A 21,013-nucleotide genomic window follows, 5' to 3' on the forward strand; every position below is an offset into this window, starting at 1 on the left:
CCCTAAGCACCTCTCTCGGCAGGGAAGAGCCTCTCTCCTCAGACTGGAGCTCTGATGAAAGGCTGTGTGTAGGTGGTTTGAGAGAAGCTCTGTCCTTTCCATAAATTCAGGATGAGCACTAGTCATGGATTTTAGCACCTTTTCACTCCGGCCCAGTATGGAAGTCTCCTTTCATTTCTAAATACAGGCTCAAGAGTTTTCATTACCTTAATGAGAAGCAGAAACCCAACAACATCCCCAGAGAAGTATTTCAGAGGATTTAAAAACTCAGATAATGAAAGTCTGAGGTCTCTGAAAAGATAATTCTTGCTTCTGTTGCTCACAAACACTTTTTTTAATCCTTGAAGAACAAGCAGGGAACAAAGGGGTTTAAATTCTTACTTCAGGCCCACTGGGGGAGTTCAGGGTTAGAACTTAATTAATCATTGTTTGTGGCCAACAACCCACAAACAATACAAGAGTAAAATTCTGCTACTTTTGCTTTTTCCTGACCCTTTCTTTTATTTGACCATTAAATCTAAAATGGTTCAAACACATATCTTTTGGTCCATATCCACAGCTACAACCTAAATGGTTTCTCATATCACAGCCCGGCTTTAGGCTTTTCTCTATTTTTTTCTGGGTACAACAAGCAACAAAATAGATGGCTACAATAGCAGAGCTACAACAGCTTCCAAGAATTGAAAAACCTTGTAGCAGTTGCTAATTAGGATTTTAAAAATCTGCAGTGCCTAAGATATTTTAGGGCACATTTTATTTAGAAGAATTGTTAAATGTATGAAGATGAAAGAGATGGATTACAGGAGAATTAAATGTAGGGTTTAACTGAGAAATAATCATTTTCTATGAAAGATAATGACTCCTCTTGAGGCTAGTATCAAGATTTATTGACCCAGGAGGTTAATATTGATCAAACCTAAGGCAAACAAAATATTAGACCTTGAAGGAGAGTAATCTTGATATTGAAGCCTTGCCACTGAGTGAACAGGTCAATATATCTGGGTGCCAGAATCTCAGGTTTTGAACAGAGAATGGTGGGGGATATTAAACATGTATGACATGTTCTGTGTACACACTTTTTATTCTCATCAGCAGGAGGTACTTTATAGCTGTGTCCTTCCCTGCAGAGCACCGTGTGAGGGTTCAGGCTCCACTCAAACCCTCATTGCAAATCTGATGGGTCTCTGCCTCAGGTGTAACATAAGGCTAAAATCAAACAAGTCCTTCAGCTATTTATTCATAGCTAAGTGATATTTTTAATAGATTTTGTTCCAAACACAGGGAGCCTGCTTCTGCAAAACCAGAGTGAGAATAAACTGAAAAACCAGAGTGCTGCAATTTATAGATTTGTCATCGTATCCAACACTCTAAGTCCAGGAGAAAAAAAATGGAGTTAAATTCTGCTATAAACTGACAACAAGAAAGCAAGTAACTTCTGTGGATTAACTGATCAATGAGGATAAAGTCAGAGACAAGGAAATGTACCACTAGAGACATGAAAATAGTTTATAGGATAAGATCACCAGTTAAGGCAGTGGGGGCAGAAGTTGCCTTTTTATTTCTGTTCATATGGCAACAAGCAGGGGAGGGTTTAATGTGCCCAGCAAAACAAAACAAAAATCCACCCCTTCACTGCTGAGAAGAGCAGTGTGTACAAGATAATCTGTGATTCTGATTTCTGTGAAAATAAATAAACAAAATAAGCCATGTGTATCATATTTTATTCAGAAAACAAGTACAAAAAGCAATTAAGCCAACAGTATTTAAAAATACAAACATAAAATGTCTTTCTATTCCCCCAAGCAGATTTTAAGTATTGCATTTTTAAATCTTAAGTTTATCTATAATTTATTGATCCTGATTTTACTTTTTTGAAAGACACTCAGAATGAATAGGATTGGAAAAAATCTGATCTCTTTACAATAAATTATTCAATAATCAACAGTTTCTGAATTCCAGTAAGAAATATTTGCACAGCATTTATTTTAAAAAGAACTAACAAAAATTTGATTTTCTCAGTACAAAATAGATGGGACCACAGCAATTAGCATTGTGAACAATTACCATGCTGAGGAAATGCTGCTATTTCCTTGTCAAAATCTTGATTTTTTTCCAGTTTTGCCAATACAAAAAGAGTATTGATTTCCTCTCTTTTGTCTGTTAAAGTACATTCTCAGCATCCCACATTTAGATATTGTAAAAATTCAATGGGCTCCTGTGAATTGCATGATAAATAACCCAATTACAGGCACTCATCTAATTGTTAGAAATTGAAGGTGCTGATAGAAAAATCTCCAATTTAAAGTGCATCACATCAGCATTTACTTCATTTGCATAAAATTATAGACATTTAACCTGATTGTCTGGCTCCAGGTCCTGCCATTCCCTGTGCCAGCTCCCTGAAGCCATCTCCAGGCTCCTTTCAAGCAGTTCCACAGTGGATTAAAAGAAAAAAGATGGTGCACAGTCACCTTTCAAACAGGTTTTTTTCAGATAAATCTTATTAAGAACTCTGATTGTATCAAGGATCAAGCTATCAAATATGGCTTCAGTCATCCTCATCTTCACTCTTAATTCGTCATCACCATAGGAAGTCCACTGAGATTCTTCTTTGCAGAGCTCCTGGATCTAAAATATAACATGGAAACAAATTTTTACTTCAAAAAGAAGAGTTTCTCAAAAGTTCTGAGACACTGCACCTAATCCAACAGCTTTACCTGTGCATCATTATTTTTTTTTAATTTAAACCACTCACAAGAGCTGGAAATACTGGATTATCAATTCAGTTTTAAAGAGGCAGTAATTTGAAGTTCTGAAGTTAATTTAAGTAAATGTGATTCTCACAACAGGATGAGAATTTCTAGTTTAAATCTAGAGGAAATAAACAAATCCCCATTGGAAATTCTGCTTACCAGAATAAGGTCCACTCTGTCTCTCTTACAGTTTCCATACTTGGTCATATTTAGGAATTTTCTTTTCATTTCTAAGTCATTCTTTTCCAGGTTCATTATTTTAATAATTTCACCCTGGACAAACGTCTACAAAATAAAGAAGGCTGAGAAGAACTCTCCTCATAAGAATTCTGGTGCTGTGAAGGTTCCAGATGAGCGACAGGTGCCAGTGTGAAGATCCAGCTTTAAGCCCAGAAACATCCCAAAGTTTAGGGGACTGATCTAGAGTTAGCTAATAAATACTGGCCAACCAACACATTTTAATCATAATATTACACACAAAATAGTCATAATTATGGAGAGTTTAAAGGCCCATTCCCATTCTTAACTCCACACATATGGAATATTTTGAGTAATCAGCTCAGTCTGTATTTATTCAGGCATTTCAGGGTGATACTGTTTCTTCTCCCATCACCTCAGTTACATTGCCATAATCGTCCCAAATTTCACATTTCTTTTTGCCATTGCAATCTCTGCACTTTTCACTCTTGTTCCTGTGCTTGACATTGCCAGAACATACCTTGACATCACTGACATCTGTCCTTCTGCAGAGATGCCTGGAACGGGGGGATCCCACATTTTTTTCCATCCATGGGAACATATTTGGCTTTGCAGTCGCTTGATATTCTGCACACAGCAACTCATGGCTCAAATCAAATATAACCTGTAACAAACTCAGCAGGACACTGAAGTCAGGAAAACTGGATTCCAGTCCCCAGTTTCCCATGGAACTTGGCTTTCCCTGAACTGACCCGAACAGACACTGGGGCAGGTATCCAACGGCTTATGGTGGAACTCTGGCAAAACTCTGGATTCTCTACAAGGACATTTATTCTACTGGAATTATTCTGCAGCAAATTGCAAAATACTCCTGGTAGTACCTTTCAGTGTTGCTTTAGTTATATTTAGTGTTAGCAACTGGAATAACATTAAATATTAGCTAATATTATTCAGCCTCCAGAACACTACAAAAATTAATTAACAGCTAGTGCTTTAAAAATACCTGATTATACATCCTCTTGCATTCTGCTTCCAAATCATTCCCTGGGAGATCACTATATTCCAAGTACTTTGGCACATTGATGTTCCTGAAATTTGATTTTATGTTCTCTGGGGTCCATAATTCTTCCACAGCATATGCAGACAAATTTTTAACATAAGAACTGTTATGTGGTATCACAAGAGGAACTTCCACAGTTTTCTTCCAAGGAGCTGAGTGCCACTGGTCTAATTTGTACAAGTGTTGCTTTTGTGTCTGTCTCATCAGCATGTTTTGGTCAGAATTAGGCTGCTCAAAATCTTCAGAGCTTCCAAAAACACCAGCATCAAGGATTTTTAAAAGGAGCTTCAAGAGAGAAAAAGAAAAGACAGATGATATATTCCATATTTTCAGAGGTATTGAGATTATTAAGCAACTAGTCAAGCTTACACTTAAAACCATTTTATTCATGGGCTCAAGGAAAGGCTTACTGATGTATTATTCAAAATTCCAATAAAGAACTCCCATTTTCTTTGTTTAGACCATACATGTACTACCCAATGGACACAGAATAACTCCTTAAATAAGGAATGGGTCACATGAAGTGAGAAATCTGGTTCCTAACATTGATATAATTTCTGTGGATGATGGAAAACTGGGCCACACAAATTCTTGCCTCTATAGACCCAGCTTCAGGGCCAGCATGTGAAATAAAAACTTTCTCACTGTACTTACAGGCAAAGTGGTTGGAGAAGTCTCTGGAGATAAATGAAGTATCTTGTCTGCTTTTGATCTGTGTTTTCTTTTAATCTTCTTATATTCTTTAACTGCATCATCTATAAATTTAGTTACAATTCTGTCTGTTACTGTGTGACAATCACTATTGCAAAGCGTATCAAAATCACCCAGTAAAACATCAGAAACCTTTGCTGATGGTTCAGATAAGGCAGCAACTGAATTTTCTTTGAGGGGAAATGGTTTCTGATTGTCTTCTTGCCTCGGGCTTTTGCCATAATTCATCATGTCTTTTTCAAAGGCACTTTTATATTTGTGTTGAGCTGTTTCAGAAAATGCAATTAAAATGTCAAACAGAAGTTTTTTACTGAGTTCACTTGCAATATCATCAGCAAGTTTAATTCTTTTCTGATCCTCTACCAAGCAACAAATATTTTTGCTTGTGTTTACCTCATCTGTCTTGCTTTTCTTTGGAAGAGCATCTGCAAATATAGTTTGTTTTATTTGTGCCAGTTCTGGTTTTTCTTTATCTGATCCCAAGCACATTAAGTTCATTTGACAGAGGAATTCATTACAGTTACACTGGTCGGAATGGGGAAACTTTTGCCCTTTTCCACACAGCAAGGCTCTGTGTAACCCAGACTGGTTTTCTTTCACTTCTGAACCTCCTGCACTGCTTGTGTCTTCTGCTTTCTCCTCTGTAAACCCCACTCTCTGCTCATCACCTTCAGAATATTTGTAGTCTCCTTTGAGGGAGTCATCATCATCATGGAAGGAGTCTGAGTCTTCATTCCCCATGCAACTGGAACTATTTTTGTTAACCCCAAACAGGTGTGAAATCTCATCAGGTCTGACAAAGACCCCACAGTGCTGAGTGCACTCAAAATACTTCACCCCTTCATAAGTTCCAGCATTGTCTCCTTCAGCTTTGTCCAGTGCAACACCAGCCCAGTGACCACTGCCAAAATGAGTCTGGCCTTTGAACATCAGAGTTCCAGGCTGGCTCTGCTTTACCAACACTCTGTCCCCAATCTCAAATGATGATAGTGGGTCATCACTGTCCTCCTCAGCACTGGGCAGCTTTTCACACATTTTGCATTGTTTCATTGGGAATTCAGGACTTTTGCTTCCACCAGAAGAATCTGTATTTGACACAGGCAGAAACTCCAAATGCTGCAAAGGCATCTCCGGTTCTCCATGCTGGTTTTCTGATAAACAGCTGGAAAGAGCTGTAATAGATTGTTCTGAGACACAACCATCCTGAGTTGAAAAAGCACCACTTGTCTCTGTAGTGAGCAGGGGAGATTCCTCAGGCATGGTGTTATCAGGTAATGGGGGTAATGCATCCATTTCCAGTGATAGATCTTCATCCATGCCCTGATCAGACTCCGAGCCTGTCATTTGTTCCAGTGGAGATGTGAAATCATCCGTGCTGGAGGCAGGATCACCATTTTTCACTGCATCTGCACCTAAAGGGGGAGGAGGAAGATCTTCACTTGGAAATGACAAATCCTTTTTGTTAGAGGATGGCAAGTCAGCACTTCCAGAGGACAATACTTCACCCACAGGACACAGCACTTCTGACAAGGTATCCTCATCAGTTGGAGGGACACCCTTATCTCTACTGCAGATCGCATCGGTGGATGAAGGGCTGGCAGCTGCATCATTTCCCAGTGTGGGGATCTCCTGAGAACAGGCCTTGTTTCTGCTGCAGCTTTGTGAGGCACCCAGGGGTGGCTCATCCACTCCCTCAGAAGGGTTTTCACACTGGGAGCAATGTGCTGACTCGGTTCTGGAGACATTTGCTTTGTCTGCTGGGATGAAGGAAAGCAGGTGATCAGTGCAGCCATGACCCAAGTCATCTCCAGGGTATTTCTGGGAGAGAGATGAAGTCTCAGCTCTGTCATTCTCAGGCAGCTCACATTCATTGTGTTTGTCAATAGGTGATGTTTCCTTTCCATTGCTTATTGCTATTGGCATCTCTTTTGAGATATTAAACACATCACCACTGTCACAGACAAACTCTTCTGGGACACTGACATCTGTGTCCTCTCCACGCTTCAGCTCTAATTCTGGGCCTGAAATGGAACTTTTTGAGAAGCTGATCCAAACTGCAGACACTTTCTGAAATTCTGAGTGAGAAGAGTCTGATTTGGCACTTTCACATTGCAAAAAGAAGTTATTTGACTTGGACAATGATTCAGTGGAAGCTAATCCCTCAGAAAATGCTTTTAAATTTTGTTCATCAGAAGCTTCATGAGAAATATGGTCCAAATGCTTCAAACACTGACTGGCATGCACCTGATGGATCTCAGAAGGGACAGGCACTTCCACTTCTTTAACTGGAACATTTAAAATAATTTTTTTAAAATTATCATTTAAAAGAAAAATATTTTATAGAAGAGCTTGCTGATAGATCACTTAGGACACTCAAATCTATCATGCTCCTCACTATGATCTCTAGGAGTAAATTAGGAGTTGGACTTTATGATCCTTGTGGGTCCCTTCCAAATCAAGATATTCTATGAAACACAGAAATAGGATTCATTAGAAAAATGACAGAAACAGGAAATACTGCCGCAATATGTAAATGTTTATATTACAGAAATTATGCATACCCAGGACTATGTAAGTGATATAACTGGCTCATATATAAACAGACAGTTTTATTTTTCTTCTTTCCTACTGAGAGTAAGAAATATGAGCTGAGGATAAAACCTGGAAACAAAAATAACTCCAGCATGTCCTGTCCAAGTCTATCTTCAACTGATCTATGTTCTTTTAAAAAGAACAGCCCTAAATTCTTGAAAAACTGTATCAAAAGAGAGGAAATTGTTAATGACACAATCAGAGTAAGTTATGATTTTGTTCTGGTGAAGCAGTATAATCATATCTCTTAATAAACCTCTGAGAGATCCCCACCATCTTGCCCAGCAGTGATTTATACATTGGCTATAGTGAGCAAGACACTTTGGTAATAAATGAGAAGATTGTCTCTCTTTCTGTCTGAATTAAAATTTGATCGAAGTAGTTGAAACAGATTGGACATAATAGCATTAAATATGATTGACCTGTTCCTTCAAGAGTGTTTTCCTCGTGAACCAGGCACAAGTTACACCAAGTAGGAAGCATCCCCAAGCCTTTCACTGTGTTCTTTCTGCCACATGGATTAATATCTTCATTGTCTTGAGGATCAGGTTTTGAAAGAAGTGCCTTTTCCTCCAGCACAGATTCCTAGAAAGTAAACATTTGGGAGACAGAGTTAATGTCTTACGGAAAAAGTGCATGTAACCAACACACTTATTTTGACTGTATGTTCCTAAGTGCTGGTCCTATTTTAAGGCAAATATAATCTGGGGCACCCTTTCTTTAGGCAATAGTGGAATTCCAGAGGTGATCCTTACCAGAAACACACACTTCTGGCCTTTTCTTGTAACAAGTGTGGCTGTAGGTTTCCATTCCAGGTGAATTTGTAGGTTCCAGAGGTATGAAAACATCATTCTGAGCATTAAGGGACTGCTCCAAACCTGGCAACTCCTCCACCTGTTTCTGGTGTTGTACCAGTGATTCCTTGTTCTCAGCAGAAAAGCTGTAAAGAGTTAGACATGGAATGTTTTGTTCCTGATCAGTATAAAATATGAACATAACCATGCAGATGGATAAATAGCACAATCACCACTCTGTACTCCTACACAGGACAGAGATCTATGGACAATCAGCCAGAATTTGGGTGCATTTGATTCCACAGCCCCTGGCTGCTCCAGACTGACACCAATGTTCACTGTTCTCCTACGAGCAGCCTTGTCAGTAATAAGAAGTGAAAGCACAGCCAAGAAACCTTTTAAAGATTTCTCTGACTTGTAATCAATAACACCATGAATTATAGATCAGTTCCATGCAGGGATTTATTTGAAAGCCTTCCCCTGTGGGGACTTAAGTAAATGCACAAACCTGACTCACCACCCTGCTAAAGCTCTGGGTAACACTGAATGAAAGGGGATTTTAATTCACATCGATAAATACATGTCTTTAACTGCTTTTTCTCTTCCTGAAGCAAACTAGATTTTTGTTCTGAGCAGTGTGGATGCTGTGGAGTTCTCATTCACACTGCTCAGCTCCTGCAGCCCAGCAGGAAGCAGACAGGGATGCTCCTGGGGAACAGCAGGATGGGGATTTCTCAGTCTGACAAAACTCCTGAATTATAGCTCACGGCAGGATTTTACATGACACCTCTGTGCTTCAGTATAAGCCTAAAATTTAGCCCTGTGTATTACAAAATCCTTCTCTGGTTAAATCCTCAGTGAAACCCAGACCAGCTCTGAGGGGCTGAGTGATACAGAGGCTCAGAGCCAGAGGGTGACAAAGGAGTGAATTTCCCCAATTAAATCAATACATTTCTACTCATTCCATATGGGTATTGTGAAGTCTAATTAATATATAGGTGTAAAGTGTTTGGGTTTGTAGTTAAAAGCCACCATGAAAGCATGAACTACCATTAGCAGTTGTGTGGCATCATTAAAGGTGCCCTGAGAAACTCACCATTTGGGACAGAATGATAAGCAGTGATCTTGATTTATCAACTGCTTGAACACAGAAGTTGGAAAAATTTATCATTATACACTTCCTCTTTGGAGTATCTAAAGCTCCCACAATTATCTAGGACATACCTGTCTCCATCAGATTTGGTCTTACCTTCAGCAATCACTGAGAAACATTTTACTTACCCCTCATATTTCTTGCTCTTTTTACACTTTAGCTGGACACAATTGTCTTTACTCCCTGACTTCACAACCTCCTGCTTCCCAGCCAAACTGTGCAGCTTTTCCTGGAGATGTGCTGTTGAATGCTGCATCATTAAGATTTCTCTCTGCTGCTTTAACAAAAGCTTCCTTTCTTGATGGACTGCCCTGTGGATGTTTTTCAGGTGCTGGATTTCTGCCTACACAAAGAGAAAGAAAGAAGCATAACAGAGTGAAGAGAATGAAGAGCTATACTTAAAAATATGTATGATGTTTCTTCACATCGGGCACTATTAATCCCAAAATACCCTGAAAATACAATAGTTTCCTTTTTTATTAAAATTTTGAAGTTTTATTTTTCAACAGGGGTTTCACCTGTGAAAACTGATGACAGGTAAAGGGATGTTTTGATGCGGTGCCAAGTGGTGAGACCTTTAAAAATCAATTGTCTTCAGATCATTCAAAACTACAGGGTGCTTGTGGTTTGCACTAGGAATTCCTTTACTTAAATGAGAGGCTTGCACTACATAAGGAGCAGGACAGAAATTTTCTGACTACCAAGTGTAATTATGAACCTATCATAGTGGAATAACCAAGACTATAAAATTAGCTGTCAGATTAATTTAATATATTTCAACATCACAAGCATAAATCAGTGGAAACCTACATTATATGACCTGTTTGTTATGGCATAAATAGAAAAACCCACAATAACAGTGAGGTAGCAGAAGAGGAAAAAAAAGATGTTTTCTTTTATCCAAGATTTACAGACTGCTGACTTTGGCACAAAAGCCACCTCACTGTGGGTATGTAGGAAACACACAGAATAATGGATGCAAAGTGATTTTTTTTTTAAACACAACCCCCACTTGCTCCAGCAACTCCAGACACCTCTTTGTGGATATCAGATGAATGCCAGCTCCTCTCACTGCAGCATTACCTGCTCCCATTTCAGCTCCATAAGGACTTTGTGCTGCTTTGCTGCCATGGCAGAGGCTCCCGTACCATCCTGCAGGTTTTCCAGAACGCTGGAGATCAAGGATGAGAACCAGAGTCAGATCATTAAATGCCTTGAATGGGAGCAAAGCTCCTCTCAAAATAGCTGTAGGTGTGTAAGGCTCTGCAGAAAGTTCTGATGGACTTGGAAGACATTTGACCACCCTGGGGCTGTGGTGGCTGGACCTCTCCTGAAGCAAATGGAGTCTCCTGAGCACTGGGGGTTCCTTACAGTGTCTCAGTGTGGTCAGTGTCCCTCACTGTCCATCCCTGAGGGCTCCTCAGCCTGGTCAGTGCTGAGGGATGCCCTTCACTGTCTATGGGGGCTCCTTATCCTCATTACGTTGAGGGACGCCCCTCACCGTCCATCCCTGAGGGCTCCTCAGTCCAGTTGGTGCATCATATCACCACAGAGGAGGCTTCAATAGAAGCTCAACTCTGCTCTGGAGACACTAAAACCACACAGGCTCCTCTCCTCTCTTAATTTTTTACTTGCTACTTGCTTTCTTAGAAGATTTTACATTTATTGTGTTCCCGTGAAAGGAGGAAAAGCAGTCCTGGCCTAGCAGGCCTCCAGCGGCGGTGCCCTCACCGTCTGCGGTGGCCCAGCCAGGCCAGCTCGGCCCTGGCCCTCTCCCGCAGAGCCTTCCTCCGGAGCTGCAGGAGCAGTGCCTGGTGCCGAGCCCGCAGCTCCTCTGCCCTCAGGCACTGCTCCACCACGGCCAGGCTGGAACCATGGAAGGTGCTGGAACATCCAAAGCATGGAATGGCTGCGCTCCACTGGGGACAGAGCAGAGTATCGGCGTCATCGGGTGAACAGTTTGATGGAGGGACTAAAACCAAAAAAACCACCAACCCAGAGAGAGGAACACTCCTCAGACTGTTTCGAGAGCTGGTGTTACCTGGCTGTTGGAGCTGGCCTGGTCACTGCTGTCCCCAGAGCTGTCCCAGGTCTCCCCATGGGGCAGATTCACCCACGGTGACAACAGGTTCGAGGTGAGATGGCTGTGCCTGTGATCTGCTGGCAGAGACCCCAAGGCACAGAGTTAATGTCACCAAAAATAAAGTATCTGAAAGGAAAAGACACAAAAAACAACTCCCCCAGTACAAGTTAACATCCATTTCTGAACTCAAGGTGGCTTTGACAAATATTTGTCTGCCGAGCTCGTGCACTGCCCTCAGCATGAACTGGAGGAGTCATCCCTCAACTGTTCACTTCCAGGAGCAAGGTGTGGACATCAACCTCCCTTACAAGTGAAATCATGGCAAACAGGTAAAAATTAAGAAAGGGGCCCATCAACAGGGTAGATAACTCTCAGCTCCCAACACAACTGTCTTAGAAGGGCCAGGAGTACAAAAGAACATGGCCATAGTTTGAATATACATAATGAACATAAATATTCAGGTCAAAATTTTCAAAATTAGTTAGAAAACTGTGTTCCAGACCAGGTTGAATGGGGCATTTTCCCAATACCACTAAATCCTTTAATGTCATGTTCACCCCCTTAAAGCACTGGGCAATACGAACCTCCTCCTCCTAAAGGTTTTCTTTCTCCCAATATTTTGGGATCCACTGGATTGGGATCTCTTTCTATCTTCAATGCAGAGTGTCTCAGTGAACCCATCTCTTCATTACTGAAGGGAAGAAAAAGGAAATATTTTCTTACTGCAGTCAGAAATATTATTTCAATTCCTTACTTTCACAGCCAAGACCTCCATGGAGATTGAATCTTTTCAAACGAGAATGCTGCTCATTTTTATGTGGTACTGAAAGTTTTACCTGTGCAAAGGTGCCTTTCTGGTAATTGCATCCATAAGACCCTGGAAGCAATTCTCAAGTCTTTATGCCACTTTAAATGAACTTTAAAAATGCACATACAGTATTCTAATTTATACCAACAGTATGATAGTAAAGCAAAATGAAGAAAATTATACTTTTCACACAAGTTTCAGAGGAGTTTCTACTTTTTTAAAAGTGCAAGATCTCCCACAACACTGGAAAGGTGTTAATACTGTAGTTTGGGCATAAATCAGAGTGTTAAAGACTATATAGCAATTACTTTAGTGCCCCAAGATATTAATGTAGTCAAACCACAGGCCAAATCCTTGGAGTGCCTCACTGTGTCCTACCTCCTGTAGCTGCCAGCAGCAAGGTCACCTTCCAGCCAGTGTCCTCTCTGTGTCTGCTCTGTTTGGTCAGGTCTTGTCACAGGAGGATCGCTGCCTTTGGAATTCCTGCTGTCCTGCACACACACAAATTGTCACACGCCTCAATGATCTATTAGAAAAGCAAAACATTTAAACCTTATCTTCTTTGGAAAGCTCCTGATTGTAGATAATGCTTTTCCTATGCCAACAATTCCTAAAGAGTTGATTAATTAATGGGCTGGGAGAAAACTCTGTGGGCATGTGAGGGGGAGGTGCTACAGCAGCTCACAAATTGCTGTGTGTTTAGAATTGCTCTCATGAGAGCTGGGGCCTAGAGGTGTAACCCAGGTCTGAAATCATAACTTACCTCAGAACTGAGCTGCAGCAGGCCCCTCAAAAACCTGTGGCTTTCCTCAACCTCTTGCTTTGCCTTCTCCCTCAGCACCAGAAGCCGATGTTTCTGCTGCTGCTGCTGGAGCTGCATTAGGAAGTGACACATTACAAATGGTATCTCTAGCCAGGTGACACAACACCTGAGAGCTGGGGGCCAAAGGGCAGGACAGGAGCTGCACAGCCAGCTCCTGCCACATCCTGCTGCCCTGGGCAAGTACAGCAACATCCTCTTACCCACGAGAGCTACACTGAGGTCTCCAAACACAAAATGAGGGCTGGCACCTCACCTTTATAGTCCATAGGGTTTATAAACCTGGCTCAGAGCAGCTGATGCCAACTGGTTATGGCCCAAGCACAGCTGAATCTGGGGATAGGGAACACCTTTTCCTCTGGGATAGCAGAACTGGAATTCCCTTTTCTCGTTATCACAGGTTTCCCACTGACCTTCAGTTTGTGAGCCAGTAGTAAGGAGGTTTGCCTTAAAATGTCCAGGTGTCTCCTGTGTTTGTCCTCCAGCTCTGTGCCACCAAAATCTCCCTCACCTGCAGAAGTTAAGGGATCATCACGAGGGGAATGTGCACATTGTTCCAACTGCATTCTCCTTTTGAATCCTCCCTGGGCCTATTTTTGGAAGCCTCCCAAATCTGACATCTGCCTTTATTACTGAAATAACTTCTCTGCATACATTTACCTCTTCCACCATAACTGTAGAAGGAAAATGTCAGTACCTATATCCTGTCAAGAAATGTGTGGGCATAAAGTCCTGCAAGTATTGGGAACTGTCAGGACTTAAGGAGAGAGGAATGAGGAACAATTCCTCTTCTAAGCCTGAATTTCAGAGTGTGGGTTATTGTCACTCTTGGTCCTGCTGCTCCTTTGCTGCACCAACAGGATCAGAGCCACTGGGTACAAAAGAAAAACTTCCCAACATTGTGACAAGGTTTCCCAGGTGAAAAAAGGTCACTGTGGGAACTCGAGCAGCATCCTGCATGTCCCCTCCATCTGCATTGGGATGCAGGCTGCTTCCTCTCTCTTTTGTCACAGGGGGACACAAACCCCTGGAAAAAATCTTTCATTTTAAAGTGGGGAAGTTTTCCCTCTTGCTCCAGGTGCACCTTTTTCACTGCTACTTCCTTACTGCACCTCCCCTGCCTGTGTGTGACAGTGGAGCTGATATTTTGTTTACCAGTGAAATGTTCTTGGCTGCTTGAGCTTCTCAGATGAATTGCTCAGCTTATGCAAACAGGTTGTGTGTTTATTCTACGCTGTGCCACTGCCACAGCAACCAGCGTCATAAAAGAATGGAAGTGTGGGTCATAAATAGAAATAGGTTTGATTTGGAAACTTGAGATAAAATCTCTGTCTCTATCCAGGTCACCTGAATCCAAATTTCCCCATGGTGCAGGATAAGCCCATGACATGCAGAGTTTGTTTTTGCTTTACAGACTGAAGGGTCTGTAACACACAAGGAGCAGAGATGTTTGTTTGCATGCCAGGATGAGTTTTGTGTTTATGTGGGTGTGAGTGAAATAAAATATGAAATCTTTGAGCCTGGTGCAGATTTTCCATTAGAATGCTGCTCTGTTTTTATCAACAGCTTGATTGCAGACTTCACTTGCCTCCTACAGTGGAGGAGGAGGCTTCTCCTATGAAGCTTCTCTTAACACCCTCCTTTTCAGTGTCAACACACTGGATGGAAATCTCATCCTTTCTTTTGGTAATGGGCCTTTCCTGGTTTTGGAGGGTGGTTTACAAAGGCAAAACCGTATTAAATTATCTAGACACGCCAAATTAAGAGTTCATCTTTTTAGAAAGAATGTTCATTTTAGCCAGTCTTTCTAATTTTGAGGACTGAGTCAGACTCCTTAATGCTGATAGTTAACTAGAGATGATTTTGTGCAATGACCTATTTAGGAAAAAGCTGGGTTTTGTACAGGGAAGTTTTATTCATGGTTTTAAGCAATGCAATAGAAAAAAAGACAAGTGAACAATTCTTCAGTGGGTCTTTCAAAAGCTCCTTCAATACTAACAAGTAAGCTCATTCTACAAAAAAAAGTTACAAGCTGTATTTATTGGTGCTATGTTGTCTGAGTAGCTTTTAGCACTAATATCTGGGCTAGTCAGAAATATGATAATCTATTAGGATATAATTTAAAACCTGACAAATATTTTCAATTTGTGCCTCAAACAGAACAATTCTCTTGTTATTCTGACCAAAGCCCAACCAGTGGTATTGACCTCAAAGTGATTGAAAAGTTTCCTCTGATCTCTTTTCCCTTCTTTTGAATGTAATTTTCCTAATTGTGGCTATTTCCAGATGCATTTCTTGTGTTGCAACATCCTGCATTAAAGAAAATACCATCTGGCTAAACTTCACGTCCTTTTAGGTGATGATGAATGGCATTTACTGCCTCCCCAGATAGCTTCAATGTGCATACACTCAGCCTTGTGAAAAAAATGCTATTTATTAAATCACTTTCCGCTGCACCTGCAGAATCTCAGCACAGCCCTGTAGAATCTCCCTGACATATAATTAAAAAAGCCAGGCTAAAAGTCTCATTTTTCTAATCACTTGAAGCAAGGCAGAAGCATTTACTGCTGCTTTACTCAAGGACAGCTTTTTCTCTTTCTGCCCATGTCAGCAATCAGACCAACCCAGTTATTATAAAAAGACATAGTTGCAACTTTAACTGTAAGCAAGACTTTGTCTGCATTATTGCCTGGAGGGTAGGAATATGGGGTGTCAAGTGTCCTGAAATGCTGCTGTGGAGTGGAGCAGCAGATCCAGAAGGAATTTCCCCATTAGCCCCCATTTGGGCAGACCTTCCCCTCTCCAAAATTACCATGTTAGCTCAAATGCTTTATTATGTCAGGGTGCTCTCCAGGTAAGGGGAAATACCACACAGACTTCAGCACTCTCTGTGCAGGAAAGGACCTGCAGTGATGGCAGGTAAAAGGGGAGGAAGAAAAGATAAAATTGGTACAATCTGATCACAGAGGGCAGTTTGGCCTTTCATAAGACCTGGGAGCCACGAGCACTCCCCAAACAAGAGACTCTCAGTGTGAAGGCTCTGCCTGTTCCCTGAGGAAATCCACAGGCTGAGCTGCACTCTGGAGTACCTTGGAGAATCTGTATTTCCACAGCTGTTGGGTCAGGTCCTTCTCTCCTCTCTGAACGTGGCTGGTATCCTGCTTGGCACTGGAGAGTGGCTGCTTACCAAACAAGGGGATTAATGTGGCCTGTGCTGCTCCTGTGCTCTGCATATTTTGTATTTATGTCTAAATCCTCTGGTGTGGAGGGCTGGCCTGGGTTCAGCTCCCAGCCAGATGTTGCAGCACATGGCAGTGCCTCTCCCTGCTGCTGGCCCTTGTCACAAGGAGCTGCAGGGCAGCTCTTGGCTCAGGATAGCAACAGAGCTGGGCCTGAACCCAGACCTAACCAGAATCCTGAATTTCTGTGGAATGGTCCTTCTGCTCCTCATCAGTTATTCTAAACTCTCTCAGTCAGTGACAACATCATTGCAGACAGCTCTGGAGGTGCTGAAGGCAGGGCTGGAGCTCGCTGGAGCTGTGGGAATCACAAAACCCAGCCAGGATTTGGGAGGGAACACAAAGAGCTGCCTCAGCTCAACACTCTCCATCAGAGCACAATTAGCTGAAGCCATGCTGATACATTTCTGTGCTTATTCCACTAATTTAATAATTTCTCCCTCTTCTAGAAGCAAGAAGGCAGCTCCCTCTAGTGATACAAGAAAATATGTCAATCAGCAGTTTAGGGGAAAGATGATACATTCAGGTCAAAATTCTGCATTTCAAGAACAATGGAAAACACTCTATTTGCTTTCCTCGTGCAAATTATTTTAAAGCACTGGCCATGATTAATCTTCAACATTTAGAAAATACTTTATAAACAATTAATTTCAGCTTAAATGTTGATATCTCTCAAATACAAAAGAAAAGGAAACAAAAAGTCTGGTCTGATGAAATGAGATTTCTGGCTCATTCAGTCCAATCTGACTCAAAGGCCATTCCCTAGTCTGTAGGAAGGGGCATGGGCAAAATGTTGGGGTTTTAAAAAAATCATATAGTTCTCTTATTTAATAAAAATACAGAAATTTGGATACTGTGGTCTGTATTCAGAGGACATGCTGGAGTAGCAAGGAGAGTACAGCTCATCTCCTCAGCTCCCTGTGGAAGAGCCCTGGTGGCTGGGCAGGAATGACAGAAAGATTTTACATAGTAGTGCAATATGCAAAGCCCTTCCTTATCAGCTCATTGCTTATACCAAGTTTTGTGCCTAAAGTGATGAGAAATTCATGTAAGTGCGATGTGAAATACTTCCTAACACTACCTGTGGAGAGAGTTTTTGCTCACCACAGCATGAGCTTATAGGATTTGCAATTCTGGGTTTTATACTGGCTGTGTTTAAAAAGAAAATGCAACAATTCAGGACAAGTTCACTGTCTTACCCGAGGCAGTAAGCAAATATTTTGTGAACATCATCTTCTCTCTGCTTTAAGATGTTTGAAATGAAATTTGTTATTTTGCCAAGTGTGTTTACTACAGAAAATCTTTCTTTGGCACAGCAGTGGGTGGTCAGGTGACGTGTGTCCCTCTGAAAGGTAAATATTGCATTTGGCAGCAGTTGCAGAATTACACCTCATTATGTTGCGTGTGCACGGTGACTCCTGTGTCCCACGAAAGCACAGAGCCAACTGCTGGGTGATGCCTTGAGCAGACAATGCAGCCTCGAGCCTGAATGCCCCATCCCTGCTCTGGGTGGTGACAGAGCCACTTGTGACCCATATTTCAAACCCACTTTGTGCTGAGCACGACAGTTCTGTGCCTCCTGTGCAGCAGCATGGCCATGGTGGCAGTGCTGCTTCCAGCCCAGCCTTGGGCTGGCAGCTCCTGCAAATGCTCGGGGAAGGGGAAGGGTTCTCCTGGCACAGACACGAGGCAGCAGCTCCTATTGTTCCTGTGGTGAATAGTGGGTGGCTGGGCCTTGCAGAATTGGGGCCCTGAGTTATTAATAGTAAATAAATAGGTTGTCTTTCGCTTAGGGTAAAACACTTCAGACAACAGCCTTGCTGCCCAATCTCTAAGATGCTCTCCTGGTCCCAGGGGGGGAGGGAGAAGCACAGTAAACAATGCTGGCTTCTCTGCCACCCCAAAATCCAATATGATGTATAAAATGTTGTGAGGAAAACAATGAAGAATCCTTAATAAGAGCAAAGGCTTTTTGTAAGTACCCTCTTTGAGGAAAGGTTATCTGATCTTGTTCTTTTGTCTCGGAAAAGCCCTTAAAACAATGCACCATCTGCTCCTGTTTGGTGGGAGCAGGCAGAGATCTCTTCAGACAGAGCGGTCTGCACGCTACTGGTCGGATTTTAACCCTTTCAGCCACAAACTTTCCCTGTTTCCGTGCAAACCTCTGCTCCGGGCAGAAGTGGCCATGCCCTGCACCCCTGGCCAGCCCTGGGCACCCTGCAGCACATCCCTCCATTCCCCCTGCCCATGTCCTGTGCTTTGATGTCCCTTGCTGTCCAAGCAGGGCAATATCCCACACTGCTCAGATGGGGTAATTATGAAGAGTTAATTGTAAGGCTCTCAGAGACCTTCAGATGAAGCTGGAAATGTCTCTGAGCTAAATGGGGTTTGTTCCACCTGTAGCTGTCACTGTGAGCTGAATTCACACCTGTGACAGCACAGCATGGAAAAGGCAAAGAGCTTCTATGCATTTTATGCAATTTTAATAATATTCCAATATAATCTGGTGCATGAATGTTGAGAGGACAACTTTTCATGCACCCCTTTTTCACCTTCAAAATCTGGAAGAGAACTATCTATCTGAAATTCCTCCTCGCCCCAGAAGATTTTTCAGCCCTGGCCAGAACCATCATCAAGAATTCTGTTGCAATGAGCAACTGTTCATTCGATTGCCACAGCACAAGAAATACTTTGGGAGGGCACCGAGTGGCCCTCTGGGAGATGCCACCTTACCCAAGTGCTGCTCAAAGCTGCCGGTGCTCAGAGTGGCAGAGGGCTGGAAGCTCAGGCTCTCCCAGATCCTCAGGCTCTCTCCAGGAGATGGGTTGGCCATTTCCTCTTGGTTCTGGACTTTCAAAACAGTCTCACATCCACATTGATCCCTCCATGCTGTGAGTTCTCCCTGCGGGCTGCATCAAAGGTAACAACAACAATTATTATGTTTTTGAGGTGTGTATAAAGCAATCTTTTGAACAACAAAAAAAAAGGTTATTTCATTTAAAGAGAACTATTACATTTTGTCAAATGGAAACAAAAGGCTCCCTGGGAAGTCATACCTGGCAACGAACAAAATCTTGTACCTTGATGCTGTCAGGAAAGCTAACAACACTCATTTTCACCTACTCTAATTGCTGCTCTGAAAGAGCTGGGTATTTTTCAACCTGGTGGCAAATACAAACAACAACCTTGCAGTGTGGAAGCTTAATTTATGGGGGCTGCATTGTACAATCCGTGCCATTGTTGGGACTTGGTTGCACAATCCAGCTCGGAACCTTGGCAAAGAAATCTGTTTAGAAACACAAAGTCCTGAACTCTGTTCTAGTGTGTCTGGGGCTTGTGCTGAGCATGGCTGTGGCCCAACTAAGATCTGGGAGTGACACATATACTTCAGTATTTCAAAACATTGTCAGCACCAAGTCCCTCAGATGAAGACCTCAGCTAACTGATTTTACTTTGTTTTGGTCTGCAACTATCTGAGCTTAACTAAAAAGATTAAGAAAGAAGGTGTGAAAATGGGCATTTATTGATCAAGCCTCAGCTGAACCACATGCAGGGACACTGAGACACTGAAATGGTGACAGATGTTTTCTTTTTTATACAGAAAAATGAACGTGGAATTTTTTTTATCAGCAATCAGCTTAGGGAAATCTTATTTCATTTTTCTCGTTAATAAGCTTTTCTTTGTTTTTCATGACCCAGAAACTGCTAAAACGATTAGTACAGCTTCCACTAACGCGTCTTGGATGTAGTCTTCAGAAAGTGGGAGCAAAGGTGCATGGGAGAGAAAGAACAGAGGAAACAGGGATTTCTTACAAAGCAGCTCTAATGTTCATTGGTTAAATGTGCTGAGTTTTGTCTCTGCAATTGTGTTGTGATGGTTTTTTAGGCACTGTTTTCTTTGGCTCTGGGGAAATGCCTCCTCTGTTTGGGGAGACTGATGCCAAGGTTTGTGTCCTGGGAAGGGCATCAGTGGAAATCAATGCAGATTCTACAGAAAACACTGGGTTTTCACAGGAGGGGCCAGCAGCACCTGCCCTCCAGACACAGCCAGCTCTGCATAAACCACCACAACTCCCAGATGAGGCTCTTTGGGTTTGCACTGAAGAGAAAGCATTGCTGAATCCACAGGAGGAGGCAGAGCTGTGATCCAACAGGTGACTCTCCAGCCACCACTCTCTGTCCCAGCCCCTGAATCCACCCAGAGCACTTTCAAATCTGAATTTATAGCAAAAACGGGATGATTTTTTTCACTCTCGAGAGTGTAGCCACTTATAGAGGCAACAGAAACAAAAGAAGATGGAATTGCCCACACATTTTCTGGCAGTTTGGAGAATTCCCATCAGTGATTCATTTGCATCAGCAACAAACCTTCACCAGCCGCCCCTGCGGACGGGGGAGCAGCCGGGCATGAAATGGGAACATTGCTTATGGAAACAGGCACCTGCAGGATTTCCTGCATGAGCACGAGCTGCTGTTTCCAGAGCTATAATTAAACATGTAAACAGCAAACTGTGCTGCTGAAACTGGCTGTGGAGAAGGTCATGCTCAAGAGCGCTGGGTTTGGAGTGCTGCATGTTTTGTATTTGTGAATGAGGCCGGCACACAGTCAGTTTTAACAGGTGGCTTTGTTCAGATGAGCTATTGGAGAGACAGAACTCAGGCTGCTGTAGCCAAATGTGGACTCCTAACTCCTTAGCAGTGGAGTCAGAGCACAGACCCAACTCAGCTGCTTTTACCGTCGCATTTTCTAACCCAGCTCTAGCTACATCAGTGAGAGCTCTGTAGAAACAGGTTTACAAGGC

At 42.3% G+C, this 21,013-nt stretch overlaps 1 protein-coding gene across 1 annotated transcript; it reads right to left on the reverse strand.

Annotated features, from left to right (window-relative positions):
- Nucleotides 1-9,585: 9,585 nt before the first annotated feature.
- On the reverse strand, nucleotides 9,586-19,067 carry LOC115911057 (centrosome-associated protein 350-like). The gene is made up of 5 exons (XM_030961742.1): nucleotides 18,945-19,067; nucleotides 13,386-13,483; nucleotides 12,916-13,026; nucleotides 10,993-11,180; nucleotides 9,586-9,604 (listed from the first exon to the last, which is right to left on the reverse strand). Exons 1-5 carry the CDS (start codon nucleotides 19,042-19,044, stop codon nucleotides 9,586-9,588), a joined length of 516 nt encoding a protein of 171 aa, XP_030817602.1. The 5' UTR covers nucleotides 19,045-19,067.
- Between the last annotated feature and the right edge of the window lie 1,946 nt (nucleotides 19,068-21,013).

This window comes from Camarhynchus parvulus, chromosome 17 (genome assembly GCF_901933205.1).
Source record: "Camarhynchus parvulus chromosome 17, STF_HiC, whole genome shotgun sequence".
NCBI classification, from domain to species: Eukaryota; Metazoa; Chordata; class Aves; order Passeriformes; family Thraupidae; genus Camarhynchus; species Camarhynchus parvulus.

What these genes read in the sequence shown, in the direction of transcription:
- LOC115911057 (XM_030961742.1), bottom strand. Translation starts at nt 19,044, where the DNA reads ATGGCCAACCCATCTCCTGGAGAGAGCCTGAGGATCTGGGAGAGCCTG. An exon ending in TACTGGCTCACAAACTGAAG is followed by an intron (nt 13,027 to 13,385) that starts GTCAGTGGGAAA and finishes TTCCTAATGCAG; the next exon opens with CTCCAGCAGCAGCAGCAGAA. An exon ending in TGCTGCAGCTCAGTTCTGAG is followed by an intron (nt 11,181 to 12,915) that starts GTAAGTTATGAT and finishes CTCTGTCCCCAG; the next exon opens with TGGAGCGCAGCCATTCCATG.